Here is a 26,963-nt window from a genome sequence, read left to right on the forward strand (position 1 = left end):
CCAAATTCTCTTTTAAGAGAATAGTTTTTACAATCTGATATTAGAACTCTGGGTTCTCTCTCTCTTACAAATACTTCTATAGCATTGTCATTTTAAGAAGTCACTTAAATTCTCTGTGCCATGTTTTCCCAAGTGTTTAGTGGGGATAATATGACCCTCCCAGGTTATTGCTTCATAGTTCAATTCTATTTCATACATTAGTCAGCACTCCCCGTGTTATAGGCACTGTGCTGTCAGGAAATAGAGATAATAAACTAGTCTTGGCCCTGAGGAGTGCACGTTAGAGAGACAGACACATGAGCAAACACGTTTCCATACAGCGATGGGAAAGAAGATATCACGTATGAGAGTGAGGGGAGAGACAAGCGCTTCGGGGCCCAGGGGAGGTCAAAGAGAGCCCCCTGGGAGTAGTCATGATTGAGCTGGGCTGTAAAATCATTAAGAGTTTCTCAGCAGCCTAGAAGGGAAGGGCGTTCCACACAGAGGGAATAACATGTGCACAAGCATGGCAGCCTCATGGTCTGTTCAAGGAAAGCAGTTAGACACCTATGGTCTGGTGAGGGCTGAATGAGATCATGTACTCAAAAGAATCTGAAAATTTTACCCTTTGTAAAACCAAAAGTCAAGTGTATTTTTCTTTGAATGTCATCAGCATTTTTTAAATGACAAAAAATAAGCCAAATGTTAATAAGCACCAGCCTAGCAGTACCTGAATATTGTTTCCCATGAAGCCCCATGGTCCACGAAAGCATGGCATTATTTAGGGGGTGTGACTCTGGGACCATCATTCACAGCAACTACCAGGTGACTACTGTTCTGGCCTGAGCCTCCCTTTCCATGGCTATGGTTGAGGACAGAGTGAGCTGACTGTATTGCTTTTTGTTGGCCTCGGGCTCTTTGAAAAATTGGGAAGGTTCTGGGATCATTTGTGCCATAGCAGATCCAGATTTCTCATAGATCCCCTCCACCCACCAGTGCTCTTGTGGAAAACTCTAAGGGTGGTGGGCACTGACAGAGGGCAATTTGTTAATCTAAAATCAGAAAATGAGCACTGTTTTCACCGAGTGTGGGTTACTCTGCTATGCATTACAGCATTTGTTGCCTCATTCGCCTACTTGTAGCCCTGAAAACAGGATAGAGTGCAGGTTACACACCAAGACAGTTGACATGGAGTATTCGTTCTTGCTGTCCAAGTGGCAGAGCCCGTCGTTAGGAACAACGATGCCTGCCAGTTTGCTGTCCATTCCAAAATGAGAGTCAGCATCACTCACAAAGACCAGGAGATGGAGGGAGTCGTTCCGCCAGCCAATCTTTTCCTATAGTGAGAAAGAAACATTTGGGTTGTATTGGCTAGAGAGGAGCATTTACTGAGAGTGGATCAATTATGATTGGACACATTCAAATTTTAAAAAATATATTGCTGGTCTATTTTAGCCTTTTTCATCTATTTTGAGTTGATAATATTAATGTATTAAAAACATGAAATTCTATGGCATTTGCTTTTTACCAGATAACACTTTCAGATGATTTATGCTTCAGAAAAAACAGTTCCACTACAATCAGTATCCAGTTGATCTTGACTTTTACATAGTTAATTATTTTTACCTCCCAGCTTTCAATTTGCCAGAAAAATGAGGACAGAGAGTGCGAGAGGTCCTAGATTACCCAAAATCCAAGCTGAAGCAAAACTAGTAAAAAGGCAATGCAAAATAAACTCAAAGTAAGCCTGTTTCATTAAAACGTCACCCAATATTTAGGCACATATCTCTCTTTCTACTGATATTATCCAAAAATTATAAACGTAATACAAGGATAAGAACTGCTTATCAAAGTATAACCCCAAGGTACTGCTAATTAAAATGGTCTGTTGTCTGTTTCTTAGCAGAGCTCTTCCCTTTAATTAAGATTAGTCCAGGAACTAGTTGGACAAAAGCTCATCCTGGCTGTACCATCCCACCTTATCCTTTTCCTTCCTCCCCTAATTCCTTGGCCCTCCCACCTTCTAGGATCTTCAAGCCTGCCCATTTCCTGATATCTTCCATGAAGAGCTGTCATCTGAAGCCCAGGGAATCATTTCTGTGGATACATGTCCAATTGTCAAGGAGGTGCAGTCTTCCTGCATTGTTGTAGAGACAGTGTGGCTTCTGATCCTTACTTTGTTGGTTCAAAACAATAGATATCTAATCATATGTAGAGGTTTATACTGATTCAGGCCATTTTTACTTTTTTCATTAATTTCTGCCTCTGATTTTTTTTATCATGGTTAATTCAAAAACTAATCTGATCTTGCTCTTTGGAAATTAATCATATGTGACTATTGTTTTAACTAATTTTTCTCAATACAACTAAAATTTTATTAGATTACTTAAATATTAGGCATAAAAAACAGTCCCCATTTCAACATGATTAAAAATTTTACAGAAATTTTGTGTTTTAAGAAAAGTATCAAATGTAGAAGTATGGTGATTAAAGGAAAGATAAAGTTAGCTAAGCTTTTCAAAGTAGATTTGTTACTAAGAGATGAAACTTGTGTTAAGAGAGTGAAACATTACTCCCTCAGCCTACCTTACACACAGCAGCTTGCATAATTGCATCAAATCCACCTTCGGGTGTGTCAATATTAGCAGAAATTTTCTGATTCTTCACAATTTCATTAAATCTTTCAGCATCATTTGTCAACGGCAAAATGTGCTTGAATCCAAATGTAGGTAAGCAGAAATATGGAATACTACTGCAAAAGTAAGATGTGAAAATACTCTTGATGAAATATGATACAACACACTACATTTCCTTAACCGAAGATGAATTTTTCTAAAGTGCCTGACTCTGTAACTTGGCTATGAGTCTCACTGTTAAGGTTGTTTCATCATCCCACCCCACCCCCCTTCCAAATTGACCATATTAGCTATCACTTAGAGCTTATCGTGTGTTTTGCATTGGCTCAAACTCAGATAACAGATAATCAGGTAATCAGACTCCACACTTCTCTGTGTGTGTATGCGTGTGTGTGTGTGTGTGTGTGTGTGTGTGTGTGTACTCACTACCTTCTATTGCCTCTCAACCAAAATCCACCATTAAGTTTACATGACGACAACAATTTCTTTGTATTCTGATAGCCTAAGCTGTCATCAAGTATGAGTCACCCTGTAGCAAACCTGAGAGACAAACCTGTCTTCTTCCTCCTCTGCTCCCTCCTGTACTCCCAGCCCTGCCTGGGAAGGGCCCACAAATCAGAGCTAAGCTCTTGGTTCTACAGCCCAACTCTACTGAGACTGAACAGACTATTGTGGACCAGCCTGGGAATAAAACCATCACTTTAACGTTTTACATATGGTGAAAACGCCATGTTAGGATGAGATGTTCCTCAAAGATATTGCAGTGGAACAGAAAGAGCTGATCATGAATTCAGCCACATCTTATTCTGAAAGCCAGGTAGTAGCTGTGCATGAGACTCTGGTCAAATTACCAACCCTTCTCAGTTTTGGGTTTTCATTTGTAAAATAGAGATAACAGTATAGAGCAGAGGTTCTCAAAGTGTGGTCCCTGGACCAGGAGCATTGCATGGGAACTTGTTATAAATGTAAAATCTAGAATACTACCCAAGACCTACTGAGTTAGAAATGTTCGGGGTGGGCTCAGTGATCCGTGTTGTACCAAATCTTCCTCATGGATGCTAAAGTTTGAGAACAACTGGTGTAGAAATACAGAGACAAAAAGGAGTAGTGTTCAGTGAGGTTGTGGTGTGCTGCCTAGGGAGAGCCGGTTGACTCTTGTAAGAGCAGCTTTGCAGGTTCAGCAGCTTGTCTTGTCAGCACATGAAGAGCTGGTGCATCTTTTAGGGTCAGCCTCCTGTTCACCAAATTCACCTGCCTGAGGTATATAGTCAATCCTCATTATTCACAGATTCCATGTCTATGAATTCACCTACTCACTAAAATTTATTGGTAACCCTAAAATCAATGCTCTCAGTACTTTGTTGGTCATTCATGTTCATGTGCAGAGTGGCAAAAAATTTGAGTCACCTGATATGCACGTTCTCACCTGAGGTCAAACAGGCTCTGCCTTTCTGCTTCAACTCTCATACTGTAAATGAGTGTCCTTTACATGGTCTGTTTAGTGTCATGTTTTTTTGCATTTTTGTGCTTTTTGTTGGTGATTTCACTGTTTAGCATAATGCTGAAGTGCTGTCTAGCGTTCCTAAGTGCAAGAAGGCTGAGACATGCCTTATGGAGAAAATATGTGTGTTAGATAAGCTTTGTTCTGGCATGAGTTATAGTGCTGTTGGCTGTGAGTTCAATGTTAATTAATCAATAATATATATTAATTAAGGTGTCTTAAAACAGAAAACAAAGTTATGTATTGATTAGTTGAGGAAAAAAGTGACCAGAGTCTCACAGGAGCCTAGCCCTGTGTTCCTCGAGGAGCAATGGTTCAGCATTTGCTAATTCAGTGTTAGAGGAAACTTACAGAACAAGACTCCCATGAAGGACAAGAATTAATGATACACACAAATCAGAATGACTGTGGATTAGTTCACACTGAGAAATGGAGCTCTCCTGGGACCAGAGTCCTGGAGTCTGTGAGGGTAGTCATTTTCTTCCTGTCAGTAGACTTACATGGAAAGGAGGTCATGATCTGATATGTCCTCAGGCTTCAGAACAAGGGGAATTGGAGGACCCCAGTACTGAATGGTACAGTCTGAGATGTTTCCAGAATGGATGCTGTTGGTCACACCTGTCTCCTCCCCGATCTGTGGTCGGATTCTTCAGACAACAAAAGTTTGGGAAGCTCTGGCAGCCAACGAAAAACTCCAGCAGTGCCTTGGCTAAGGCTCTGGGACGGAGGTGGCCCATACTTGCATCTATGACCCTGTCTCTCCTCACTCCCCTAATCTACCAGGCCTGCTCATCCTTTTGGCTGTGACGAGACACCTGGCTGCCGGGCCCAGGAGCCAGTCTGTCGCTTCCAGGGAACTTTTCATATTTCCTTTCTGATTCATTATGTTTAACTTTAACTCTCAGAAAGCAATGCTATGTTTTTATCTTTAATATCTCGCATCAGCTTTCATTGAAACTCTGAAGTACTGACCACAGATAGTATCTACCTAGTAGGAGTGTTGTGAGGCTTGAATGAGAGAAAATATGCAAATCATACAGCACAATGAGCTTTTCAGAGTAAGTGTTTACTAAACATTAGTGTCATTTCTTAGATAAATCACTTCACTCGGAGTCTAACACAAACCTGCGGACAGATTATAAATTTGGCTAATGATATCTCTAGAATCATATGGGTTTTTTCCTGATTAAAATAATAATGCATGTTCATTGAAGAAAATTTGGAATTTATATAAAGAAAATGAAAATATAAATTTTAGTGATTATTAGATATATCATAGTTTATTTGATCATCTCTCTACTACTGAAAATTTATTTCATAAATCTTTCTGTAATTAAATAATGCAGTGATCCTTCTACAGACATCTTTGCAAGCTATGCTGTATCTTTGCTTAGAATAGATTCTTTGAAGGGGAAATGTTGGGTTACCTTTTGATCCATATTAGCAGACTTTTTCCCAAAAAGTTTGCATCATTAAAAAAAAACAACAAAAATTGTACCTGCTGATTAGTTAAAATGGCATCAATTTAATTTTTAATCTCCATTTTGTTACCACTAAGACTGAGCACTTGTCCATATTGATTGACAGTTGTATTTCTTCTTTTGTCAATTGCCAGCTTATATTCTTTGCTCATTTTCTTATTGGGATATTTTTTATTTTCTAACTTAATTCTAAGAGTTCTGTCTTATAATATTAAACTTTTGTCTTTTAGTTTGTCTTTTAATTTTGTTTATGATACTTTTGGATATATACTTTACAACTTTTTATATAGTTAAATTTTTTCCCACTTTCAAATATGAGATGTATTTAAAGAGTTATACGAGGAAGAGATCTATTTTTTTTAACGGTTAACCCATTAAACGACAATAATGTAGCATTTGTTCTAATTGCTCCCATAGTATTTAAAGTAGCTATGGGGTGAAAGAAAATGTATTAGATTTAGAATAAAAAAAAATGAATAGTTATCTATCCTTGGGCAAGTTACTCAACACCACTGCGCCTCAGTGTCCTCATCTGTAAAATGAGTGATAATACCTAGTTCACAAGGTTCCTGTGAAGATTGATGAGATAAAAAGTATATAACTGTGAGGCATACCACTATCCCTGGAACCTAACTATTCTTGGAAGTTCTTAGTTTATTCTTTTATTTGGGGCTATTGGTTCACACTGTACCAAAATGGCATTTGAGCATCTTTTGAATCCAGAGAACTAGCATTCCTATCTTTTTGTAAGAAACTTGCATCTTTGTTGGTTAGAATTATTCGCTGTGTAGATCTTACTAGATCTCTACACTTTTGGAAAGTGGAATGAAATTTTAACTTAGTTCGCTAAAGAGATTCATGTGCTAGGAGACTAACCGAGCTAATGCAAACTAGAGTGTCAGGGCTGGGTCACACCAGGAAATGTTGAGTGGAGACCATCCCTGTTTTGGCTAGAGTTCTTCCTCTAACAGATGCTCATATTTGGTCGTCACTTTCTTAGCATAGCAATTGAAAGAAGTAGGTACTCATCACCAAGTAACTTGATTTTGAGTCCTTAGACAACAATAGATTTGCATTTAAAATGCAGGATAATTATGAAACACAATATAAAAAAGCATTAATTATATTTTTTGTTAAAATTTTAAATAAACATTCATAAAATAAGACTATAATGATATATATGAAAAGGTTAACACTATCTTTTTTGATTGGGATTAGAAATACTTTCCATTTTCTTCTTTTTGTCTGTATTCTCACATGAGCCTGTAATTATCTTTGTAATAAGAAACTATATTCATATATGTTTATGTGAGCATACCTGTAGAAAATCTAAGCATTTCATGGTTCAGTTTCCTGTTTTGCAAAATTACAATGAATTCCTCACCATTGGTGCCAAACTCAAAAACAAAACAAAACACCATAGAATATATGGAATGATGTTTAAAAAAATCCATCAAGGGGCCGGCCCGGTGGCGCAAGCGGTTAGGTGCGCGCGCTCCGCTGCGGCGGCCCGGGGTTCGCTGGTTCGGATCCCGGGCGCGCACCGACGCACTGCTTGGTAAGCCATGTTGTGGCGGCGTCCCATATAAAGTGGAGGAAGATGGGCACCGATGTTAGCCCAGGGCCGTCTTCCTCAGCGAAAAAAGAGGAGGATTGGCAGATGTTAGCTCAGGGCTGATCTCCTCACAAAAAAAAAAAAAAAAAAAAAAAAAAAAAAATCCATCAAAATGTCTGATATAGGCAGAAAATTTAATCTTTGTGCTGTGAAGTATTTTTAATTGCACGTTACAACTCATCTATAAATATGAGAATGGAGAAAATATTTTTTGTTGCTATATCTTAGACACCAGCATAAGGGAAACTTCTTTCAAAAATGTAAACCACTTCAGCAACCTGTCATGGTGAAATAAATTTTTAGTTACCCTCCACGCAACGAAGATAAAGAAGGAAAGCTGCTCCAAAAAAATTAGAGATTAGATTAAAACAGAGGTTTTAAAAGTGTGGTGCGCAGACCCACAGAGGTCCCCAAGACCTTTTCAGAGAGTCCTCAAGGTCAAGTATTTTCACCATAATAAAAGATGTTATTTGTCTTTTGCACTGTGTTGACATTTGCACTGATCATGCAAAAGCAAGGGTGAGTAAAACTGCTGGTGCCTTAGCACCAATCAAGGCAGTGGCACCAAACTGTCTGGTAGTCCTTATATTTTTTTTACCAGCAAGCATTCGCCACTAAAAAAAATAAATAAATAAAAATCCTAGTTTCACTTGATTGTCCTTGATAAGCAGTAAGAGTTATTAATTTTATTGTCTACACCCTTGAATACATGTTTTTAAAAATATATTTTCCTGTGACCATCTGGGAAATCTGCATACAGCATTTCTGCTGCACGCCCAAGTACAACCTTTCTAGTGGAAAAGCACTTTTGCCGCTGTTTGAACTGAACTGGCCCTTCTTTATGGAACAACCATTTTACCTGAAAGAATGCTTGACCGACAAACTATTATTCTAACTTGGGTATTTCGCAGACATGTTCCTAAAAATGAAGAAAGTGAGCTTGTCACTTCAAGGAAAACAGCTGTTGGTATTTCTTGCCAATGATAAAATTCGAGGTAACTAGAAAATTAGAATTTCAGGAAATTTTCATCTGCCAACCGTGAGACACACAGCTTCCTGATACTGCAAGGCTTATCTGATTAGATTGATGGTGATATTAACAAATGTGATTTTTTAAAATATTGTATAATGTTGGAAGATCTGCATAACTCACTGAAACAATATTTTCCAAATGGCCAAAGCATCATCTTACAAAATCGTGCACATTGGTAAAAGAACCATTCAAAGTGCAAGACAGACCGATGGCTTTTAAGGTAACAGAATATGAAAAGTTTATTGATATTGCTTCAGATTCCACATTGAAGCTAACTTTTACCTCTTGTCTAGTTTGAATGCAATATCAAAGCAGAATATCCACAGTCATTAGAAAATCTATTAAACACTTCTCCCTTTTCCAACTATATATCTATGTGAGATTTGACTTCACGAAATTCAACCAAAATGAAATATCACAACAGATTAAATGCCGAAGCAGGTATGAGAATCCAGTTGTCTTCTATTAAACCAGATGTTAAGACATTTGTAAAAATGCAAAACAGTGTCACTCTTCTTGCTCATTTTTGTTTTGAAAAATATAATTATTTTTCATAAAGATGTGTTATTATAGTAATATGCAATGTGTTTCTTATTGTAATTATTAAATGAAACAATAAATAATTATTTTTAAATTTTCTCAGTTTACTTTCTAATATGCTGAATATTGATAGACATAACCCACATAAACTAAAGCTCTTTGGGGTCTTAATTTTTAAGAGTGTTAGAAAGTCCTGAGATCTGAAAGTTTGGGGACCACTAGATTAAAATAACTAGAGATACAAAGTGTTGATGAGAGGAAGAAAATTAATACTTGTTTTGAATGTTTATGTTCTGAGCTCATTCCATTCTCACGATTACCCTAGAAGGTGAATTTTTATCCCCATTTATAGGTGAAGAGACTAAGCTCAAAGAGAGTAAGTTGTTTGTCCAAGGTTATGATTTAAACCCAGGTCTGAAAAACTCCATGCTCTTTCCTCTTACCTCTCACTGCTTTCCTACTAAAGAACATTTTATTCCATAATTATAAGGTTTGGATTGATCAAAGGATTGACTTTTGCATTTGGTGTTTGAGTTCTTGGTGTGTATATGTGTGGGGGGTGGTATCTGGACAGAGAAACTGGGAGAATTAAAGATGTGACAGGAAAGGAAAAAACATAACAGCGCAGCAAAAAAGAACTTGTTATTTATAACTTTAACTAAGTGGTAAATTTTGAAAATAGAATAAAAGAAACACTTTTGGAAAAGAAGAAAATATGGACATTTCAAGAGATCAAATATGTGATCCTCCTTTGGGTCTCCATTCCCTGCACCTTGTGCAGTGCTCTCACCTCTAACCACACTTTATTGTTGTTGATAGTAGCTACCATTTATTAAGAGTTTCATGGTCGAGCCCAGTACCAAATGCTTCCATTTGTTATCTCACCTAATCCTTACAACCTTTCTGTGTGATTGGTATTCTTATTCCAAGGTGAGACTTTGAAAGGTGAAATGATTCACCTAAAATGACATGAGGGAGTAGATGAATCAGGACTTAATCCAGGGCTGACTCCGAAGCCTACACTCTTAACCACGATGCTATACCAGGTGCCTGCTCCCCAAAGAATTTCAGCTCCTTGAGGACTGGGCCCAGATCTTCTTCTTCCAGATATTCCCCACACCCAGCACAATGCTTGGTACGTAGTTGGAGCTCAGTAAGTTTTTGTTGAATGAATGAATAGATGAATGCATGAATGAAATGCAGTCAGAGCTATAGAAAGCCAAACTGCTTTCCTTTTCTAGAAGCCTGATTAAAGATGGGGTTGTATTGTTAGTTCAAGATGCTGGGCTGCTGAGTTTAGCTGAGCCATCCAAGGTTGCTAACTTTAATTGTTTTCTCTGATAACATTCCATAGCTATTGTTTCCCATGGTCATTATCGTACTTCATGTTACTACAGCTTATCTGGCCTGTGACAGAAAGAATGATTTTAAACAAATCCCCTGGGGCAGAGGTAGCAGTTTGTAATCCTAGGTAGAATTGCTCTACTAGACTCTACAGAAGCTTGTTGCGGGAGAAAGATACATAACATACCAAAGACCTAAATATAAATTTTAGACAGGTACAACATTCTCTGATTAAAAAAGAAAAGCCAGAAGCATTGGAAATGCTTTTATATTAAATAGTTAACAGGCTGTTAGCACCATATTTACCTTTACAAGTGAATCAAACAGTTGATAATGATAATCATAACTTACTATTTATTATATAGCATTTTTAAGGGTACAAATCATTATATCTTTATAGAAATCTATTTGTTCAGTGTTGTAGGAACTGCTAGATGCCACTCAGTATCCATTCTTTCTTTCTTCCCTACTCACAGCATTCTGATTTTATTTGGGATAGCAAGGTGCTTCCTTTGCAGCTAACTGTAGCCATGTAACTAAGTCCTGACCAATGAAATGCAAGTATAAGGAGTTGAGTAAAATTTCTGGCAAAACTCTTTAAATTGAGGGAATAAAATTCAACATCCATTTATAATTTAAAAAAAAATCTTACCAAACAAGTGATAGAAGGGAACTTCCTCAATCTGATAAAAGGAACCCAATAAACCACTAGCTAACAACATACTTATTGGTGAAACATTGAAGATTTCCTTCTAAGATCACAAGCAAGATAAAGTGCCCTCTCTGTCCACCTCTATTTAAAATTGTACTAGAGTTCCTAGCCAGCATGATAAGGCAAGAAAAAGACAGAAGAGGCATAAATATTGGAAAGAAGGAAGTTGTGATGAATCTAGACTTTTCCCCTTATTCCAAATACAAAAATTAATTTGAGATCATAGACCTAAATGCAAGAGCTTCAACCATAAAGCGTCCAGAAGAAAACATAGGGGGAATCGTTGTGACATTAGGCAGGCAAAGGTTTCTTAGGACAAAAAAATATGCTAACCATAAAACGAAAATTGATAAATTGGACTTCATCAAAACTGAAAACTTTTGACCAAAGACATTGCTAGAAAAGTAAAAATACAAACCACAGACAGGGTGAAAATATTTGCAAAACATATATTTGACAAAGAACTTTTATCCTGAATATATAAGGAACTCATACAATACAATTTCAAAAAGACAATGTAATTTTTAAAAGTGGGCAAAATTTTGAGAAGATACCTTACAAAATAAGATATGAGAATGACCAATAAACACATGAAAAGATACTCAACATCATTTGTCATTAGGAAAATGCAAATTAAAGCTACAATGAAACATACACTTATTAGAATGGCTAAAATTAAAAAGACTGACAATGCCAAGTGTTAGCAAGGATTTGGAATAACTAGAATCCTCACACATTGGTGATGGCAATGCAAAATGGTGCATCCACTTTGAAAAACGATTTGATAGTCTCTTAAAAAAATTAAAACTACACTTACACAATTCAGCAATTCCAATTCTAAGTATCCATCCAAGAGAAATAAAAACATACATCCACACAAAGACATATGCAGATGATAATAATAGTATTTTTCATGATAGCTAGAAATGGGAAACAACCCAAATGTCTGTCCACAGGGGAATGAATAAACAAAGTGCAGTAAATCCATACAATGGACTATTACTTGAAACAAAAAGTCACAAACTGCTCATAAACACAAAATCATGGATGAATCTCAAAAACATATTGAGCAAAAGAAGGCAGATACAGAAGTTATACTACATTATTCCATTACGAAATCCAAGAAAAGGCAAAACCAACCTAAACTATAGAAATCAGAAAGTGTTTGCCTCTGGGGAAGTAGAATTGACTGTAAAGGGGCATAAGGGATCTTTCTGAGGTGATGGATATGTTCTACATCATGTTTTAGGTGGTGATTACGTAGGTATATTCAATTGTCAAAACTCATTAAAGTGAACATTTCTGATGTGTGCATTTTAGTACATGTCAATTATAGCACAAAAAAAGGGGGTGAGGGACAGACACTATCTCTGATACTTGTAACCAAACACAATTCCTAAGAGTTAAAATCAGTGATAAATTCCTTTCACGGGCAAATTATTTTTGGCTATGTCAGATTCTAGTTGGGAACCACATTGAAATCTCTTAAAATGATATTATAAAAGCTGTTTGTCTTTTATAGAGATTGATGCCTTGGATATATACAGGTATTCAAAGTCAATATACATTTGGAAAGTCATTTCATATACACTAGATTCACAGTAGTAAAAGCCTTGATTTTGGATCAACCCAGATCTTGGTATAGATCACTTGGCACAGTCATCTGGCCTTGAGCAAATTGCTAACCTCTCAGAGCCTCCGTTACTTCCTCTGAGTATAGGGATGATGAAACCTTCTTTGACCTGCTGTTATTATGAAGACTGAATGAGGTCCTATATGTAAAATCTTCAGCATAGGGTCTGGCACGGACCAAATGGTAGCTCTTGTTCAACACAAGGATATTAAATAATTTTATTTTGAATACATCATTGACTGTACAGGTAAGCCATCACAAAGCAACTTGCCCTCAACCATCACCTGGATAACACATGGTTTTAGTAGCTGATCATAGCGTATTATAATGGAGTCACTGCCTAATTTCTACAGAATTCGATAGCAGCGAAGGCTGCAAAGGCCTTCTCCAAGTAATAAGAAAAACCTACATTTCCCAAAGTACTTCAGAGAAAGCTGCAAAAAATGTTATTTTGGCAGAAGTCATTGTAGTGGAGAAAGATACTCTGAGAAAGTGTAGATTGCTGTCAAGTGGCCTCAGAAAGTGGTGGATAGAAGGTCTCCGAGGGGCCGGAGATGGGCACAGGCCGTTAGAACGTATAGTAAAAGACTCAGTCCCCTTGTCTGCAGAACATAAAGCCAAATTTGCCACATCCTGACCTATACAGGGAGACAGATGCTGCAAGGACCAAAGGCTGGAACCATGTATTAAGACGGCTTTACCTGGGTTTCTAAGAACCGGGCAACTGAGGGAGCTGCTGAGATCCAACCAGTTAGGAAGGAAATGCCAGGGAGTTAGCAAGCTCTTGCCAAGTGCAGCTCATAGTGGGGCTATCTCTACAAATAATCATTTTTTAAAGATTCCAGAGAATCATTTACTTACCTGCAAGGGTTGGCAATTTCTTCTGGTGATGTTTTCATGAAAGGGGAGACGGGCTTTTCCACAAAAGAGCCGAAGCCCAGTCTAAAGTTGCTGGTTAATTTAGACATCTCCTTGGAAAGCAGGGAGCCCAGCTCTTTGATTGTGTTGAGGTCGTCATCCATGGAAGCCGAGAGGTCCATGAGATAATACAAGTCCACCGGATAATCCTCGGTCTGGCGGACTTGCACTTGCAGAGTCTGTTCACCGCCTGCAAAGCCCCCACAAGAAAAGCACATCCATAAAAACACATCGAGACTTATCTGTGACCAGCCAATCTGGGCCAGCTGGCTATTTCATTTCAATAAGAACTTACTGAAGATACTTACAATTTCATAAACAGTATGGTCAAGTTTATAAATGAGCAAGCCCACGAAAATCTCTCAGCAGTGAGTTGAGAGCTACCGAAGGAGGTGAAAGTTAGGATATTTTATATCTCCTTGGGAGAATAGCATCCATTTAGATGGAAGATAAGCTGAATTTTTACTTTGTGGTTTTAGAAAAGGAGAACAAAATAAAGAGGAGTTTAAAGCTACATTACAACTCTTAAAGAAATGTGAGGTAAGTCTTAACAACATTTAAGTAATTCAGATGGTTACTATTAGATAAGGCTTTTTTTTTGGGTGAGGAACATCAGTGCTGAGCTAACATCCATGCTAATCCTCCTCTTTTTGCTGAGGAAGACCGGCTCTGAGCTAACATCTATTGCCAATCCTCCTCCTTTTCTTTTTTTTCCCCCAAAGCCCCAGTAGATAGTTGTATGTCATAGCTGCACATCCTTCTAGTTGCTGTATGTGGGACACGGCCTCAGCATGGCCAGAGAAGCGGTGCGTCAGTGCGCGCTGGGGATGCGAACCCCGGGCGGCCAGTAGCGGAGCGTGCGCACTTAACCCCTAAGCCACGGAGCCGGCCCAAGACAAGGCTTTCTTAATAACACATTTGGAGTGCAATTGACCAATGTGAGTAAAGAAAAGGTTAGCCTAGAAATTCTCTATTTCCTTAAGAATGGGAAATCTGAGTCATAATAATTAATGATATGTAATATGGTACAAGACCTATGTATTAGCGGAATAGTGGTATTACCATACGTGACATTAGATTTATTTACATGAGCCAGTGCTTACATAAATCATAACATACCTGGTCTCAATTTAAGAGTCAAGCTTTGAGGCGAAATCTGAACAATGTTGGAACTATTCTTCTGTCTGCCTACACTGAGAGGCTTATTTGTAAGTATTTCCACTTGAGAGACAGGGTTTTCAATGAAGGTCAGTTGACATCCTTTAGCAAAGAGATTTGCTGGGGTATCACACCTTTCACCAACTCCAGATGGATGGGTAAAATTCTAAAAAAGAAAAAAACAATAAAGAGAAAAAGACAAATCTACATTTCTATAAAGATTAGAAAATTTTTTTTTTGCTTTCTTTGCTAGTTAGGCATCTTGCCATACTCAGTATATCATCTCCCATGTGCCTGACATTGATTGTGGGTCTAAAGTTAAGTTATAGCAGAATAACCAGAGAAATCTGCCAGTGAAATTCTGAGTAAAATTAGATTCTCCTTTTAATTATACTAAATTGATTTCACCTAACAGTTTCTTTTTTGTTTTTTTTTAATGCTTGCTTCTTTAAAGTTTCTCCTGTTCCGTGATCAGATCCTTGAAACAGTTGGGTCGTAGAGTCAACATCATCCTGTGAATTTATCTGTTTAGGATGACCTCTAGGTTCATGGAATCCTAGAACTGTCAAAACTCTCAGGTGTGTCTATTATCAAATCCAGTGACAAAGAGCCTTTTCTGTGGATTCCTAAAGGGCAAGGATGGTGGCATCTCCTCACCTAACTCTCTGTCCTGGTTTAATTCATGGATGTGTCACCCATATGTTATAGCATTACTTCACTAAAGTTAACCTCTTGGGGACTTTAACTCAATGTCTTAAAGTATTCTAGTTTAAGGCCTTTTAGAACTTTCTACAAGATTTGGAGGTGGGGAAGGGAAATGAAAGAGAATACGGTGTAGAAAACTGCTTTTCTGTGTAGGACTCAGAAGTTTCCCAGTCCTGTCTGATCCACCTGGGTAGCAGAAAGCTGTGAGATGAAGTGTTTCCAGGCAAAGATGTGGTCATTCCAACCCTGCAATGCCCAGAACAGAGAGATGGAGTCGAGAGATAAATACCTATCTTACCTGACAGCCAAGGCTGCTCTAGAGCTGGTGAGGCTCAAGGCAAAGTGGAACTTGAGGGTCATTGACTCTCATGCTTGGAGAGAAACAAACCAATGCTAATGTTGTTTTTCCTCATCCCTTAGAATTCTAAGCCACTCTTGCTGTTTCACCAACTAGGAAAATTACATTTTTTCTGAAATTTATTTTTGAGAATGTAATTTGTTACCTCTCAGTCAGGCCTGTGCGTATTTGATGCCCTAGGCCAGGTATAGCAAACTCTCAACTTCCCATGATGTATTTAAGGCAAACGATGGCTGGACAAGGCCTCAGAATCCTTCTCAACACTGTGTCACTGCTACCACCTATAATCAACATCTTTGCCAAAAGATCAGAGGTGATGGTAACCATAGAACCTATTTCCTATCTGCTCTAAGCAGAAGCCTGATTTACTTTTTGCTCCAACTGCCTCAACTGATATAACTACTTCTATTAGGGTGAACTATTTTTTTTTTTTTTTTTTTTTTTGTGAGGAGGATCAGCCCTGAGCTAACATCTGCCAATCCTCCTCTTTTTGCTGAGGAAGACTGGCCCTGGGCTAACATCCATGCCCATTTTCCTCCACTTTATATGGGATGCCGCCAGAGCATGGCTTGACAAGCGGTGCGTCAGTGCGTGCCCGGGATCCTAACCGGCGAACCCCGGGCCACCGCAGTTGAGCGCGCGCACTTAACCACTTGCGCCACTGGGTCAGCCCCTATTAGGGTGCCCTTTTAGAATAATCCAGCCTTAAAATTTGACAATAACTTGGCTACCAAGTATCATCTACAAGTCAAGCTATCACTAGTAACCTAAGAAGCCCTCTTAAATGAGTGCTAAAATATGTATTTAAAAAAGAATTCTAGAGGTGGGCATTTTGTTACACAGATCTGTTATCTTATGTCTCAAGTATGAACCTAATACTGTCTTCTTCAAGGAGTCAATGTCAAAAAAATGTGGGTTTTTCCCTCTTTGTCTATTCTCAAACCTGCTTTTGATACTTGAGCTCAAAAAAGGATAATTCCCTCACACTTTTATTTGTACCCCATCAGTCAACACAATAGTGGGGGAGTGAGTGGGGTGTGTGTTCTGTTGTCTGTGAGGCCTTTCTCCATGGATGCACATTCCACTTGGAATTTGAGTTTTAATAGTTATAGCCTGGTCCTGCATCAAGCGTCCAGGTTTGTTCCTCTTTGAGCATCCTACTCAGTTCTTGCTGAACCTGGCATTTGTATGCTTTGGTTTGTGTTTAGATTCTCTTCATGAGATTCAGCAGAGAACTGTTTTAAATCCAGAGAGAGCTAAGGCAGCTCTTTTTTGCCAAGAATCATTTACAGATTGCACTATAGTGTCACAGGAGGCAGTGACTCAGGATGGCTTGTTATATAGTCCCCAACCCCCTTATACTACTTTCACATAGTTTTGGGTTTAATCAGATAAGGAATGTCTGTTTCAGGCTTTGTCGTTGTTGTTGAACAGAGTCATCAAGCTCATGAAAAAGTAATTTTTAAAAGAATTGGATAATGTCTGAACGGTAAAGTTTACCCCAAACCCAGAACACTTTTCTTGGAACCTAGCAGTGGTTCAGAATGGATCCTGGTGCCCAAGTGGACTATAACTATGATACTGAAGACGAACGTATGTTTAACTTTAGAAAATATCATCTCCATGATCTCTGATTACTCAGAGCCTCAGCATTTTACATGTAACCAGTTAGAAATGGCTTTAAAATAAGAGGAGGAATCAGGTTAAACAAAGGATCTTGAGTTAAGTATTTTTCAGAATAATTTGACATTCCCTCCCTCCACAAATTGCTTTTGAAAGTAATCACATGAATAATGCTTTGATCTACTAATGCTTACATTTTCCCCTCCTGATTTGTTTCACTCCTATAACCCCACAGAAAGCAGGACAAATCAGAACCATCACTGATGGAATTAACAGACGTGTAACTGCAGTTTTTATAAACATGTTGAGGTCATTGGTTTTACCTCCTGAGAACACCAGGCACACTGAGGTCCAATGAGTAAGCAGTCTTCACAGGTTTCTGCACCTCCCACAGCACAGCCACCTATGTTTAAATCCAGCAAGACACAAGGGATTCAGCACACTCTCAGTCACTCCATTTACGAGCCTTATGGCTTTTAAAGTACTTGAACAAAACAATATCAAAATTTATTTTAGTCTTCAATGATCAGTCCTCAAAATGTTAGCAATTCGTAAGAAAGTTCATATTTTACATTCATCACATTGAAAATATGTATGTCTTATTAGCCAAAAATGATCATTCTCTTTTTTCTCAAAATATGAAAAGATCTTAATGTTCACAAATATAGCATAATCCTATTTATTATCCTCATTCGACATCATCCACTTTAATTTTTTAAAATCATTTGCATGCATTAAAAAATGCTTCTCTCTTAATTGTACTCTATTTTTATTTTTAAAATAAATCCTTTTTCTCTCTCAAGATTATTGCTCTTAAGTGGAAGACCTTGTTGTACAATAAAATATCTAGAAAAGTTACCAAAATGGTTGTCATAAAAATATTAAGAAGTCTCATTGTACAGTAATGCTGTTTAATTCTCCTCATTAAAATGCCCATGCAACCTTTGTGTTTATTTACCTTAAGCCCAGAGCGTTCTCTGTGGGAACAGCCCTGAGTCTGCCTGTAATTCGTTAGTGTTCGCTCAGTGGCAAAAGAGCAATTGAACAGATCAAAGAAAAAACGACTTCAGATTTAGTTCTGAACCAAATGACAGGTTTGTCAAACATACCACGAAAGCAATATATCGGAGAATTTAGTTCTTACCTTGAACGTGATCATTCCTTCCTAGAAATAGAAAGAACAGGCAAAGCAGTTCAATCCCCATTCGTTTCAGTTCTCGCTGTGCAGACAGATTAAAAAATGAATTACCTTCAACATTACCAGGTCAAAGCTGAACATCGTTAAAAGTCTTTCTTTCTTGAAGTGTAAAATTTTAAATACTACTTACACTGCTTTGAAAAGAAACTTGAGATGTAAATAAAAACGTTTTCATTAAGACTGAAATGAAAACAGAGGCTACCTGGACAGGTAAAGAAGAAAAGCTGTGTTTAAAAGCAACTTCAACATGATTTACTTCCTTGTTCTCCTTATAAGGAAGGCAGGTGTACGATCACCAAGAAGGTGGGGAAATTCATTCAGTAGAAATTTTTGTGTAAATTCTATTAGTGTCTCTGCATCCTAGAGAAAGTTAATAGCTTTAGTGAAATATTGATCAGTAAAATGTCAGAAGAGCAATTGAAATATGATCTAAAGTTGTTTCTAAAATAATTTTAATTTAATGAAAACAGTAAAGATGATAAATAAAACACAAGTATATAATATAGTTATATATAACAAGGGTTTTAAAAAATGAACTAAAGGAAAATACCTGAGATTTTTGTATTCCATTGTTAAATCCTTTGCAGAGAATTGAAATGAACTCTGAAAAATAAAAATCATTATTTTACAGTCAAATTAGAAGGCACGTTAGGGAAAGTAAAACACTGTGTTTCCTGGTTTTTCAAATTGGATGAAAGATATTTTTCCATAAGTATAGAATTCTTAATTAAAAAGTGATATTGGAAATAAATATATGGAAATTAAATTAGCAAAAATTAGATTGTCTCAAAACAACCACAATGGCAGCAGAAACAGTAGTGCCCAGGATTCTGAATCCCTCTGGCAAGGGAACAAGTGCTTTTTCTCCTGTGCTGTCCCAGCTTCTAGCTCACCTCTTGGCACATAGGACGTATTTATTTGTTGAATGAAAGACTGACAAATTTAAAATATATACACTTTATGGCTAAACTCGTAAGGTTGATTATATATTTTTCTCCAATGTATTGAGGAAGGTGTTTTGGGATTTGTAGAAACTGCGAACAGGTAAGAATGAAATATACAGTTCTCTAAACCCTATAAACTATCTGACCTTAAACAGGCTTCTTTGTGGCTGGGCTTACATCCCGGGAGATTATCTTTTAAAGGTGTATTTCAAGACAAGCATGTGAAACCTGTGAAGAGAGGAAAACTAGTTATAGACTGCTCAGGTTCTTCTCAGAAGGCTATGTTCAATTTTGAACTCCATCATACACAAGAACCTGAAAGAACATGGCAAGAATCCTGTAGAGAGAAATCAGAATTATTAAAGAGTTGGAAGATATGCCTTTTTGGAGAAAAATACAGTTATATGAAATCAGTTGATTTAGCTTGAAGAAGAAAGATTGAGGCACAAATTATTTATGTCCCTGATAGTGCCTCCATTTTTGTATCCAGTGTTAGCTGTCATTCATTCATTCATCCATTCATTCAACAAATATTTATTGAGAATCTACTTTGTGCCAAGTATTGTTCTAGAAGCAAAATACATGTCAGTGAATGAAGGCAAGTTTTTGACTCATGAAGCATAAATTCTAAGCTGGAGGGCAGTGAGGGGAGACTGATGCTTAAAATCAGGCAGTGATAAGGGCTATGAAAAATGATAAAGCTGGGTAAAAGCAAAGAGGAGTAGGGAGGGGGTCTTATTTTATTTAGGATAATCAGGGAGGATTTCTCTGGTCAATTGACATCTGACAGAGCCCTCAGTGACTTGGGCAACAAAGTGCAAACGCCCTGAGATAGCCTCATGCTAGGCATTTTCAAGGCCAGTGGAGTACAAGAAGGGAGAGGGAGGATAGCAAATGAGGTCAGACTTAGAGACAGAGGTCATATCATATGTAGTCTTAACCTTGAATTTTATTCCAAGTGTGTTTAGAATGTCATTGGAAGGTTGAAAGCAGGGGAATGATATTTAATTTACGTTTTAAAAGAATCACTCTGGCTGCCATGGAGAATAGAAAGCGTGGGGCAAGATTGGAAGGTGGGAGACCAATTAGAAATATATGGCTGTTGTCTAGGACAGAGATAAGTGGTTGGGATTAGGATACTGGTGACATAGGAGGATAGAGGTTGTCAGATACAAGATACAATTTGAAAACAGAATGTGCTTATGGATTGGATGTTGATATGGAAGAAAGAGAGATTTTTGGTCTGAGCAACTGAATGTATGATACTCTTTCCTGAGAGGGGTTACCCTGGGGAAGGATCAGGTTTCATGTGGAGGATGGGATTCAAGAACATGTTAAGTTTGAGATGTCTAGAAGGTAACCAAGTGTAGGTGCCACATAGGCAGTTTGGTATCTGAGTCTGGAAGTGGGGTTGGTGTTGAAGTGTAAACTGTAATTTTGAGATCATAAGCATGGATTTAAAGATATGAGGCTGGGGCCAGCCCAGTGGTGTAGTGGTTAAGTTCATGTGCTCCGCTTCAGTGGCCCAACGTTTGCAGGTTCGGATCCCGGGAGCGGACCTACACACCGCTTATCAAGCCATGCTGTGGCAGGCGTCCCTCATATAAAGTAGAGGAAGATGGGCACAGACGTTAGCCCAGGGCCAATCTTCCTCAGCAAAAAGAGGAGGATTGGCAACAGATGTTAGCTCAGGGCTAATCTTTCTTGCCAAAAAAAGATATGAGGCTGAATGAGATCCCAAAGGAAGGGAGTATAAGGAAGAGCTCTGAGGACTGAGTCCTGGGGCCTGCCAATATTTAGAGTTCAGGAGGAGAAGGATCCAGTAAAGGAAGCTGCTATCTAAAGAACACTCCATCTTGCTAAAAAGATACCTATCTTTGTTGGAAGACAATTCTTCAAGTATCTCTCACATTTCTGCACATCTTGCAAGCAGAGGCACTAACTGCCTTTTTTCTGGATTATCTTTTCAAGGATGTTTGTAAAGTGAACGGCCTTTGAGGACAGAGATAGTGTCTATCTGTTGGGTAAAGGGCAAATTGCTTACAGCTTTGGAAGATAGAGATAGTGTCATCCTCCAGAACCAGGAGCAGGCATACTTACTGCCCACTATAAAAGATTCTGGTTTCCTAAACTCAAGGTTCCTCTCTTGTAACACAGCCTGCCACATGTGCTGGTGCTACCTCTTCCCCTGTGTCACCCTGTGGGAATTGGCCTTGGGCAACTGGTAAAAGAAAGTGCTGACCCTCTGGCCACTGCTATTGCAGTCCTTTATCTCTGAACCAGGCATCTCACGTCTCAGCATCCGTGAATCTGTGATGAGCTAACTTGCCAGCTTGCAAGTAAAAGCTCAGGCCCTTCACGGTTCTTGACAATCTTTTGCTTGACGTCCACCTTCTTCTACAGACTTAGCATGCAATTTTCAAATCTTATTTTGGAAGATAAGATATTGCATCCCACAAGGCTGCCTGAAGTGCCTTGGACTGACCAGTGCTGCTCTGGTCACTGAGTTGTCTGTCTGCCCACTGACCTTGCTGGCAACCACCGTCAGGCACTTTGGATGAGCTGGGATCAAGGATGCCTGTACAACTCTAGATCTGCCCACTCCCTAGAAACTTTTCTCTGAGGTTCTAGCTGCCACCAAAAATCTCTTCTTCCTAAAAACACAGTTAAACTACCTCTCTCAGCCTGTCTTGCAGTTAAGAGAACCCCAATGACTAGCTCTTGCCAATGGAATATGAGCGGGAGTGGTATATACCACTTCCAGACCATCTCCACGCCCCTCTGCCAACTAGATGCAGGCAGAGGCACCAAGATCCTAGGGGAACTCCAGACACTCAATTTCACCCTGTATTTAAATCGAGGAGCTGGTACTATCCCATGTACAGACTTTCATCCCAGTCCTAAAATCATAATTGCACTGCTTTATTTACTCTGTCCCCAATTGCAGCCCCTCCGATGTTCATTCCCTCCCCCACTTCCAAGCCTTTGCACACGCTGTCTGTGCTGCCCAGAGGCCCTTGCCTCCATCTCACTCCTCTCACTAGCTCACTCAGCTCACTGCCTATGTCTCAGCATAGAGCTCAGAGCCAGCAGGGGGAAATTTTGGGTCTTTCCAGGCCTCTTCCTGCAGACTTTCTCCAGGATAGCTCTTTTCAATCTGCTTATAATCTCCTAAATACCTGCCTCTCTCCCCCTCTAGGCTGTGAGGTCCTTTAAGGCATTTATTCATTCAACAAGTATTTATTGAATTCATACTACATATCAGGCAGGGACTGTGTCTTAGTTACCTTTATATTCCCAGCACCTAGCATAATGCCTAGTACTTTGTAAGTAGTCAGCTAATATTTATCAAGTAAATGGATGAATTTTCTGTCTTCATTGTCTAGTATTTTACCTGTTACAAAGCAGGTACTCCATGAATATTGAGTAAATAGATGAATAAATGGTTTGGGAGGGTACATCACGTAATTAGGAGAGAGAAAAGGTGTCCCCTGCTTGGGTTGTGAGGAAAGCTGAGAAAAGACTTAAAATGCAGGGTGGAGAAAAAGGGCAGAGTTTGAGAGAGAATATAAAGTAGAATAATGCTACAAGAAAACATCCATCCACTGTGTTTTCACCTTGGCACCTCTCTGGATATTTGTCGCAGCCTATAAGGCACAGGGAAAACATTTTTGCTTCCTAAAGATGTGGTGCCTGGTGCCCTCCTAGAAAGTATCCATCACACCCCTGTGGAGGGAGGTGGCCCTAGTTGTTCCATGAGCTGGCTTGTACCCCATAAAGTGTCCCAAATGAAAACTGTGTCCCCTTAGACAAGCCAACCAGATCAATCACCTCTGTTTCTTTATATATGAAATTTGAACCAGGAAATACAGACTAAAAATAAGGGGTATGGTAATGGGAGCTGAAGCTAGTAGAGAGAGGACATCTGGTTGGAGGGAACATGATGCTTCAGGAATGAGTCAATGTTAGGAGGAATTGGCCGCTACCAGGAGAAAGAAGCCCAAGGCAGTGGAAAGCTACAATGAGGAGAAGATGAGGTGGTGGGTTGAGAGTATGAATAGTAAAGGCAGCGGAGAAGAGACTGTGAGCCACATGGACTAAAGAACCCCGGAGTCAGATCCACAAACTCACTCTGTCGAGGGGAAGATGTGTGGCCCAGGCCGAGAACTGCTCCGGATCCCAAATGCCCTTCCAGACTGGATCTCTCTGAGGCCCAGCTCTTCCTGGGTTTCCCCAGGATCCTGTCTCTTTTAGGGCAATGTGTATTCTTACAACAAATTCCCATTACTCATGGGTAGTTGAGGGAGTCTCTATATTCCTTAAAATCAAGAGATCCTAAATCACACCATCTACATTTTCAGACATGCTTGTCAGGCCGTAGGATAGATTCCTACCATCCCAATTGCTCAGAGCCCCAGCCTGGGGGCTCTGACTCCATCTGGGGGTCTGACCTTCTTCAAAGAGTCTGAGCTGGGAGGCAGGTGGAGGAACAGAACACCACACAGCTCAGGAAACAGCACCTACTCTACTCTGCCCTTCAACTGGTCTTTGTTTCTGAGATTAAGGAATGGGGTCTTCAGCAGAGCCCTGACTTCAGGAAGCCTTGTGAACCCATCTGACTCACTGTATTTTGCTTGGGTCTCTCCCAGACCCAGCCACTCACCCATATCAGAGAATGAGATACAAGACCCCAGCTGGGCCAGCCCCAGGGCACCTCAAAACACTCCTGGGAGAGGAAGCACTGAGTAAACCTGGCTGGGAGCCAGTTCAAACCCTGGAGACCTTAGTAATGACTGCCAGCTCTTGGGATGGCCTTGCTGTGTTACCTGCTTTATTTCAAGTACCAGTGACAAGTCTACCTTCAGTTGTCTTTCTATAAAAACGTTTCATAGTGAGTAACTAAAAGAAGACAGAGGCAATGGATGCTTCATCTTGGAGTCTGGCCTTCACGTAACTGTGTGTGTGATACACTGCACGGCAGGTTGTTTGCAGAATGTTAGGCTGACTCAAGAATGTATATAACTTGGGAATCGCAGAATCTGGAAGCAGAACCTTTGTTTCACATTTTCAAGACCTTCAGAAAAATTCTTTTAAGGAAGGACATGTAACAGTTTCCTGTCATCTTAGTGTATAATGCTCGCAAGGTGCTAAATGTTAGAGAAATTTGGGGGGGCCTAGGCTTTACATTTTAGTCTGGAGTTTACATTACTTACTGTGGTAAAATATACATAACATAAAATTTATCATTGTAACCATTTTTACATGTGTAGTTCATTGGCATTAAGTACATACACATGTTGTGCGACTTGTACGACTATCCCTCTCTAGAACTTTTTCCTCATCCCAAACCAAAACTTCGTACACATTAAACACTAACTTCCCATTTCCCTGGCCCTTGGCAACCACCATTCATTCTGCTTTCTGTCTCTATGAATTTGACTATCCTAGGTAACTCATAGAAGTAGAATTATACAATAAAGCCTATTTCACTTAGCATAATGTTTTCAAGGTTTGTCCGTGTTGTAGCATATATCAGAACTTCATTCCTTTTCAAGGCTGAATAATATTCAATTGTGTGAATATACCACATTTTGTTTATCTATTCATCCATCAATGGACATTTGGGTTGTTCTCACCTTTTGGCTATTGTGAATAATTCTACTAGGAACATGAGTGTACAAATATCTGTTCGAGTCTGGAGCTTGCTTTTTAGCCTTCATGATGCCCATGATGGGAGAAAGTTGGGTGTAGTGGGAAGAATTTAGGTTTTTTATGTACAGAGACCTGGTTCAAATTGCAGCCGTGTCGGGTCCTACTGTACAACCTTGGGGGTAGCATTTATCTCTCACACTTTAGTTTCCAGACTGTGAAATAGTGATAATATCCACTCTTCAGGATTATGGTGAAGATTTAATTATACCATTCTGGGAGAAATCTAGATTTTGTCGGGCCTAAAGATTACGTGATTGGAGGGGGCCCTTTTTAAGAAAAGGAAGCAAAATTAGAAATAAATTAGGTATGATAGTGTATATTTATTTAAAATGAGAGAGAAAGAAAGAAAAAAAAAAACTATGCCAACAAATTACTGAAGCCTTGGAGATTCCGGGTCCTTTCCTGATATCTCCTTAGGCAAATCACCAGAAATGCTTACCTAGAAATGCTTCCTGATGGTAATCTGGTTTCCCATCCCCACCTGGGGCTGCCTGCAGCTCCCAGCCTCTCCCAGGCACCTGTGCAAGCTAGGTGTTTATTGTAGTTAGCTTTAGTGAGCATTTCCCATGTGCCAGGTACTGTTAAACATTTTATTAATATTGCCCTATTACATTCTCACAATACCCCTATGAAGTAGGGACTATTTTACCGCCATTTACCAGATGAGGAAACTCAGTCATGAGAAGCTACATAACCTGCCCAGAGTCACATTGCTGCTCAGAGAGCAGAGCCCTCCAACCCGAGCTCAGCATCACCGTGCAAACTGCCTCCTGGTAGATAAGAGATGTTCATAGTTTCATCAAATAGCTGTCAGCAAGAAATGAAATTCTCCAAGGAGCCTTTAAATATGTTTGTCTCTCAATCTCTAGACTCTTTGTTCCAGCCCTGGCTCTGTATCTAGGTGTCTCCTTTTTGGTTTGTTTGTTGTTTATTCTGCGGATCGTTCATCACCAACAATGAGAAAGAAATGTGGTCCTGGACTGTACAATCCTTTTTTATTCCATCTCTGATTTAAACCTGGTACAAATCACTTAACAACAAACGAAACAAAATATGTTGCCCAGCCCTTTGGGGGAAGGTGACACCGCAGGCCAGAGAGCCAGGCCTGGCATTGCGTCCAGGAGAGGGCGGTCATGGGCATTTCCTGTGGCGGGGGAGGACTCAGGATTAACTCCTTGTCCTCCAGACACAGTCACCCTCCACCCCACTTTGGAGATCAGTAGCCAGTCACACTACTAGTTAAAGGAAGGCGATTCTCACTTGGCAAGTCTGATGCAAATCTTATCCACTAGACCTGCTTGAGAAACTCACTCACCTCGGGTTTGAGAAATTATTTTAAAGTCTAAAAGAACTGGGCTCCTTCTGTCCTCCAGTTTGTGGCATAAATCCAAAGATGAGATTTTCCATAAAATTTCAGCAAATACGAGTTTATTCTGACTTAACTCTGAGAACTAGACTCTCTCTTTATGCCACTCTTTTCCTATATATAAAGCAAATGCTGTGCCATGGCAAGGAGTCCACATGAACAGACATTGATTACAAGGTGATTCACTCATTCACAGCTAGCAAGACTGCTAAGCACTCTTTTCTTTTTAAAAGATAATTCAAGCAGTCTAACCAGGGGTTAGGATTCCTCGGTTTTAAGCAAGTGTTTTTTTTGATGAGCACTCTCTCTTAGTTCTGGGGCTACATTGGGCAGTGGCATTACTAGTGAAAATTGACTCTCATTCATTCTCATTCATTCACTCACTCACACACTCATTCAGCAAGTATCTATTGAGAACCCACTATGTGCCAGACAGTGTTCTGGGAACATAGTGTTCATTAAAACCAGCAAGGTCTCTGCCTTATGGAGCTTCATTCCTCTGGGAGA

General features: G+C 39.3%; 1 protein-coding gene across 2 annotated transcripts in view; it reads right to left on the minus strand.

Moving 5' to 3' along the window:
• ITGB6 (integrin subunit beta 6) overlaps positions 1-18,615 on the minus strand; it is a 68,827-nt gene extending 50,212 nt beyond the window's left edge. Inside the window, exons 1-7 of one of the 2 annotated variants that reach the window (XM_058549075.1) lie at positions 18,565-18,615; positions 18,381-18,456; positions 17,560-17,639; positions 14,512-14,716; positions 13,336-13,582; positions 2,566-2,731; positions 1,155-1,316 (exon numbers count right to left, since the gene is read on the minus strand). In XM_058549075.1, coding sequence (XP_058405058.1) covers positions 1,155-1,316; positions 2,566-2,731; positions 13,336-13,582; positions 14,512-14,716; positions 17,560-17,639; positions 18,381-18,456; positions 18,565-18,609 — 981 coding nt within the window. In that variant the 5' untranslated portion in view covers positions 18,610-18,615. Of the gene's footprint in view, positions 1-1,154; positions 1,317-2,565; positions 2,732-13,335; positions 13,583-14,511; positions 14,717-17,559; positions 17,640-18,380; positions 18,457-18,564 lie in introns of those variants that run through there. The other variant, XM_058549076.1, reaches the window with a different exon arrangement.
• Positions 18,616-26,963: the final 8,348 nt, after the last annotated feature.

The sequence above is a fragment of the Diceros bicornis genome, chromosome 10, assembly GCF_020826845.1.
Source record: "Diceros bicornis minor isolate mBicDic1 chromosome 10, mDicBic1.mat.cur, whole genome shotgun sequence".
Taxonomy (NCBI): domain Eukaryota; kingdom Metazoa; phylum Chordata; class Mammalia; order Perissodactyla; family Rhinocerotidae; genus Diceros; species Diceros bicornis.